General features: G+C 34.8%; 1 protein-coding gene across 1 annotated transcript; it reads right to left on the minus strand.

Annotated features, from left to right (window-relative positions):
• Positions 1–2,677: 2,677 nt before the first annotated feature.
• Positions 2,678–6,019, minus strand: LOC145615047 (14-3-3 protein 10-like). Its single transcript, XM_081670125.1, has 4 exons — positions 5,418–6,019; positions 3,868–3,990; positions 3,052–3,165; positions 2,678–2,896 (listed from the first exon to the last, which is right to left on the minus strand). Exons 1-4 carry the CDS (start codon positions 5,910–5,912, stop codon positions 2,876–2,878), a joined length of 753 nt encoding a protein of 250 aa, XP_081526251.1. The 5' UTR covers positions 5,913–6,019; the 3' UTR covers positions 2,678–2,875.
• Positions 6,020–6,881: the final 862 nt, after the last annotated feature.

Consider the following 6,881-nt stretch of genomic DNA (forward strand, 5'->3'; position numbering starts at 1 on the left):
AAGCAGAACAGCTTGCCCCTCTCAGAGAAAGTCAAGACCGCCATTTCCACCCCACATAGTGCACATAACTCGCTTGCTTTCTTGAACAACCCTAGACGTCGTTTCGAGAACGTAACATGTTTTCTAGTTTGGTCTGCGATTCTCTCAATAGGGATCTTCCTTCTTCCATTGCTTCTTGTCCTGATTACTTCCTTCTTACCATCCTCTGTCTCCTTATTGTTGGCCATTAATAATGATGAAATTTGATGGGAAACAAGAGAGTTTTTGTTATTATTATAGGACTAGCTTAATTATTAATCTTACAATGTCATTTTATATAAGGCACACTTTAGAAAATCTTTAATTTTCAAAGAGAATAAGGAGCTTCAGTAATGACTAATGAGATCTTGATATTAATTACATAATATTTACCATATAATTCATTCAAGATACATATGATTTTTATATTTGAAAAAGATTTGATTAGTGCATAATTTTTTACAGTATCTTGTTTAAAAATAAAATTGCTAAAAATGTTATGATTTGATCATTTGATGAATAGATAAATGGATGGTTATAATACACATATATTGGGTGATTATATATGTTTCCTTTTTTTCTTCAAATTTCCGCTGAATATTCCTATTTTCCCTGTGAAGATCAGAAATAAAAGATGTATGTGGACTTTTCATTTAAATGTGCAAGAGCCACTATTGAGATTCATTTTACTGTATGATTTTCAAACGCCCAATTATGGATGGTATCATGGTAGTTTAATCTATCGACAGTAAAGGTCAAATCATGGAAAAACAAAAGTGATAAAGTCAATAGGAGTGTTAACCAAAGTAGCATTTCATAGATGTAGAATTTGACAAGGAAAACTTTTCTATACACCCGGTTTTCAGTAATTTACTGTAAATCGGGTGCACTTTTGTCAAATTTAACAATGAAGCATACATAACTCATATATAAGTTGAGTAACTTTTGTGCGTTTTAGTATAACTTTTGCATTTTATTGTCACTTTGTAACGGATGTTCAGTAATTAATGAACATCCGTTTTATTTAAAAGTTTGTGATTTGACAAATATTTACTCTGTTATCATCATTATAGATTATAATTAAGAGCTAGCTATTGAGCATTTTAAGTAGACATAGCTCGTTTTTTCCCTACTTTCAATCGATTACTAAAGTTCAAATTTGACCTAAAATTCTTCAAATTAAAAATAAAAGCATATGTCTTCCCAAAGTGTCTCAATATTTATTTTCAAAATATTAATTTATGTTTCATAATTAGTAATGATATAGAACTTAATATTCATCTTCGTCCCCAAATATAAATAAATAAAAATTCTTAGTCAAGCTAATACATTGAATAATATTTTTTTTTAAAAATTGCAGTTATCTAGTGACAGAGAATGTATTGAGTTGGTGTAGTCAAGGTTAATACCTTAAACTTTAAAATTCAAAATAAAAGGAAAGGATATATATATATCAAGTAAAGGTATACAAATATACAAGGCAAGATTAATAAAATAAAAATAAAAATAAAATGGTCAAATGAACCTCAGATTTTTTTTTTTTTTGGAACAGTTGACAAAATATTCCAATAATATTTCATAAGAAAATATTCTTCCAATAAAATCATTTTAATTTCCATTAAATCACATAGACGATAAGGTTTAATGTGATCATACTCCAAGGTTTGCTCTTGCATTGCATTAGTGTTGCCGGAAAGGGTGGCAGACCTATGCTGCAAGAACACATTAGTAGCACTCCAACAACTCCCAATTCACAATCAAGAGAATACAGGGAAATTAAATCTACTTCGAGCGCTACTTTGTATCATCATTTTTCGAGTTGATCAACAATCTGTGCTTCACCTAACCAATTTCATATGTTAGGTTCCTAGTGTGGTTGAATGATCAGAACTTCAGAAGTTAAGAACAGAGGGGGATAATTATTAAAGATATAGACACAACCATCAACTGATATGGTACATTAGACAGTCTTTAATCTCATATTCGAGAAATGAAAGAAGTCATCCAAAGTCGGTAAAGACTGACATTTGTCAGTTAAGCACCCTGGATTTCAAGCCTTAGCAGTAAATAGTTGTTTCAGGCCATCCAGCTGCGCGTACTTTACATTTTACAATAACCAGTTTGGCTCTCTAGACGTTTGACACACTCTCAGTACCTCAGACTCTCCACCACCGCCAGCGACACTGTCACTATTGAATGGATTAAGGCACCTGAGGCATATGTTTAAGACTTTAAGACAGACCTCCTAAGCACCCCACCCTCCCCAAAACTTCAAACATCCCCCCCCCCCCCCCCCCCACACACACACACACACACAAGTTGGAAAGTTCTCACGAGTGCGGCTTAGGCTAACAGAGAATGCCGAGGAGAAGATGTAGAGTACTGACAGTGATAGTGCATGAGAAATTGAGAATGAAGAGAATATGCCTGAGGATAAATCCATTGACATCACTTTCAAAACACTTTTATTGGAAATCATTGAATTACGGACTACTGATGCTCTACTTGTGTAGAGGTGAATAAAACCCAAGAAAAAGTAGTTCTGTAAATTTTTAAACCAAAAAATTAAAACAAAACTATATTTTGATTCAAGCTATGCTTGATTTGTATCTCATCTCAACATATGAAGCAGATCAACCAGCAACTATATGGACCTGTGTCTTGGTATGCCTCTTCAAAGCACAAAACTTTTTTAAAAACCAGATAAAAGCAGAAAATGCATTACGAGGGTCCAAATGAAACATAGTTTCATGTGCGATACTTGAATCCATGTAACAAGTTGACGGCAGTATCTTCAAACAAGAAACGAAACAATTAACACAACCTATTAACCACAGTCACCAGCGCTTTACATCCTCTATGATTCGTCCAATTGATCCTGCATATATAAGAAACACGGTTAGACAAACTAGGATTCCTAATCTTGCAGATTGTATACACGATTGCCGAAGATAAATATACACTAATCTACTTTGTATACTCGTAACCAATAATGAAACACATGAATGTAGAGTTTACAATAGCTGTACAGACCTGGTCTGATGTCCAGAGGGTGAGGTTGTCCCTCAGAAGTTGCATGATAAGAGTGCTGTCCTTGTAAGATTCTTCACCCAAAGTATCCAGCTCTGCTATGGCTTCTTCAAATGCCTGTCAATATTTATAAAATGCAGCGAATTATTATTAGATACCCTACCACATGGAAACTGTCAAATTGAAAGTATCAAATATATAACCAATGTAAGGCAACATCTAGGAATAAAACTGATTAATATAAACAGGCATCCACAAGCTAAGCTAAAAAACCTGAAAATACATTCAAGGTTCTCAATACAAATATCAAATCATTACATATGCAATTGGCTCCCATTTGGTGACCACAACTCACAACAAAATTAATTTCAAAGAGAGCAAAATTAATTTCAAAGAGATATTTACATTCAAAGATCTCAATTCATCAAGTCGAAAACCCTGCAAATGCATTCCACATAACCATTTGTATACACATATACACATATACCAAACATAAGTTAAGCCATTTTAAGGTCATGAAAGCTATGGCATGTTCCTCCATAGTATCAAATGCAATATGCATCTATACAACTTTCAAACAACTAGACAAAAACCAGCTAACAGAGAACATGATACCATCTTAACATCAGAAAATCAGAAACTACACCCAATGATGCAATTAATAGATAGAAAGGTGGGAGTGGGAGAGATGCATCTTCGTCATATAATGTTCTGTTTATCAGGCACTTCAGGAAGACAGACGAATCAACTCTAGCAACCAGATAATTCCCCTAAAAACAACAAATATTTGAGTTATATACATGGGGAATAGCTTATTACCTGTTTGGCCATGCTACAAGCTTTGTCAGCAGAATTGAGTATCTCATAGTAAAACACTGAGAAGTTGAGAGCAAGACCCAATCTGATGGGATGAGTTGGTGGCAAATCTGTAAGAGCAATTTCCTGGAAGCCGAATTAAAAAAAAATATATATGTCAGATTATAAGCTCAATACCATACTTGCTGTTTAAAATATGTCTAAGCCAAATCCAGAGTGGTGAAGAAATATCTTCCGAATTCCAGACAACGGCAATGAGATTGAAATACATGAGAAAATAGCCACAGGAAAGCTAGACTGAATACTATTGAAACACGTCAACAGATCAACAACATACAATCTCTTAGATCCAAGCAGCATAAACCCATACACCTCAACCCCTTTATTTTACACCACCACAGAGATCAATTGACATGTGCAGGACAGATATGTCAAGCCAAATATATGCAACTCATATTGGTTATCTTTTCTTGTCACAGCTTTCAAGACAATATGCAAAGACATCGTTGACCCAAAACACACTCCTAGACAAATCTTATTTGTAAAGAGTCAATGACTGAAGGCTATAATAAACCTGGTAGCAAGGATCTATGGTTACATCACAAACCCTCAATATCTGCTTTCTGCCGATCATACCATTCCTAAGACTCTAATTCAGCTAAGCTTACAGAAATTTAGAACTGAAAGAAGCCTTCAAGATAGGGTCTAATTAAATTATGCCAAGAATTCCAGAAAAGCAATCATCGAATACATTCCTCAATACCGCCTCACTCTATCCTTGCACTCCACTTCCAAGACGAAACAAGCGTGAGCAGCTAGTATACTACCAGTACGTAAGTAATTAGTACTGAAACAAATCTTTGAATTAAACTTCATCCAATTCCAGAAGAATCAACAATCCAGTTCAAAGAATAACTCATTTCAATCTAGCACTCAAAGCCATTAAATCAAAACATTCTTCTCACCAACATTCTCATCCTAATTCTTCATTTCAACTACAATATTCCGCCGACACATATCGTATCCACAACACATCAATATTCCTATTAAACTGCAGGTGTGTTCTCATATATCCAAAATAAATCCAAATATTCCTATTAAAACTGCAGAAATTTTCTCAAATATCCAAAATACATCCAAACCCCTATTAAACTGCAAGAATTTTCTCAAATATCCTAAATACATGATACATCCTATAAATCTGCAGGAATTTCGCAATTATCCAATATATGCATATTCATGTATCAAATCTCAGTCATTCCATCAAAATGCTCATTTCAGTAACTAATCAAACAGCATTAATCACTCATTCAGCGATTATTAGCTTGAATCTCAGTTATTCTTCCTAACCTCAGCATAAAAAGCAGCAAAATCGAAGCATAAATTCAAAGATTCTATCAAAAGAATAAAGTAATACACAAAAAATAACAAATACAAATCGAATTAAAACTTTTAGGTCAAAATCAATTCAGACAGATCTCCGCAAAATCGAACATCTAAACCCTAAAAAAACGGCAAAAAAATCAAAAAAATAAAAGAAAAAGCACACAAACCTGAGCAGCTTTGTAAGCATTCATAGTATCTTCAGCAGCAGTTTTCCTTTCATCACCAGATTTAAACTCAGCCATATAACGATGATAATCTCCCTTCATCTTCAAGTAGAAGACTCTAGATTCACTAACAGAAGCAGTAGGAGTGAGATGAGAATCAAGAAGCTTGAGAATACAAGCACAGATATCAGAAAGCTCAGATTCAACTTTTCCACGGTAATCTCTAACAAGAGCGACATGGTCGTCGTTCTTGCGACCTTCTTCCTTCTGCTCAATGGAGGAGACGATGCGCCAAGCAGCACGAAGAGAACCGATGACGTTTTTGTAGGCGACGGAGAGGAGATTGCGCTCTTCGACGGTGAGTTCGCCGCCGGAAGAGGTGGTGGTGACGACGAGTTTGTCCATGTATTTCGCCATTTCTTCGTAGCGTTCAGCTTGTTCGGCGAGTTTCGCCATGTAAACGTACTGTTCTCTGGTTAGGTTGTCTGGAATCGCCATTGTTGAGAGGTTGAAGAAGAAGGAGGAGGAGGAGAGAGAAAATGGTGGTTTTTTGGGGGGAAAAGAGGGGCGAGGAAGAAGAGGAGGTTTTGGTTTTATGAGAAGGGTGAGAAGAAGAATCTTGGAATGTGGGCCGTTTTTTTAGTATGAGGTGGAAATAGAAATATTAAGGGGGAAATATAATATTGTCAAATTGATGAAATTGTTAAGCAAGCTGTGTTGTATATGGAAAATATCTCAAAGGGGTGGTGAAATTGATGATTGAGGGATGTGCAAATGTGTAGGTGGATAATTTTAACAATATTTTATGATTTTGTATTGTTTTTTTTTTTTGTATTGATTTTGTATTGTTGAAAATAACCCTTTTTCTAAATGGATATAATATGGAGTACGGAGTATATGGGTTAGTTGGTGTGGTTATACGGGTTAACACTTGAAAATTGGAGAAAAAGGTAACATAATTTCCACTCCAAAGCACAAGATGTTCAAAGACCATCTTTTTTTTTTTATGCTAATCATTGAGGACCTGTTCTCTTCATATTATTTTTAGTTCAGTTTCTAATATCCTCCTCTCGTAAAATATTTAGTTCAGTTCAGTCGATTAGAACAGACCCTAAGTTGATCAAGACTTGCTTGGCCGATTGGCTTGACCAGGAAAATTCTCGAGTTCGAGTAGAATTTTTGGGCCAGCCTAGCCCTATGTTTTCCAATTTTTTAATTAAGTGATCACAGAGTATCGTTGGATGTTGTAATGTTACTCTGTATAGTATATACTCTCTCGGTTCTTTTAGTTAATGACAAACTTTGACTTTTACGCTATTCACGATTTAGCTAGTTTTTACAAGTTTGTGTTGGCAAAGTAATGACTTTGACACCCTTAACCGTATTTTACCTCCTCCAATTTACCAAATTAAAAACCACAATCAATCAATTATAAAACATTAAAACCCATTCCTTCTTCTTTCCACC

The sequence above is a fragment of the Chenopodium album genome, chromosome 25 (assembly GCF_948465745.1).
Source record: "Chenopodium album chromosome 25, dcCheAlbu1.1, whole genome shotgun sequence".
Taxonomy (NCBI): domain Eukaryota; kingdom Viridiplantae; phylum Streptophyta; class Magnoliopsida; order Caryophyllales; family Amaranthaceae; genus Chenopodium; species Chenopodium album.

What these genes read in the sequence shown, in the direction of transcription:
- LOC145615047 (XM_081670125.1), bottom strand. Translation starts at nt 5,912, where the DNA reads ATGGCGATTCCAGACAACCTAACCAGAGAACAGTACGTTTACATGGCG. An exon ending in CTTGTAGCATGGCCAAACAG is followed by an intron (nt 3,166 to 3,867) that starts GTAATAAGCTAT and finishes AAATATTGACAG; the next exon opens with GCATTTGAAGAAGCCATAGC. An exon ending in CCCTCTGGACATCAGACCAG is followed by an intron (nt 2,897 to 3,051) that starts GTCTGTACAGCT and finishes TTATATATGCAG; the next exon opens with GATCAATTGGACGAATCATA.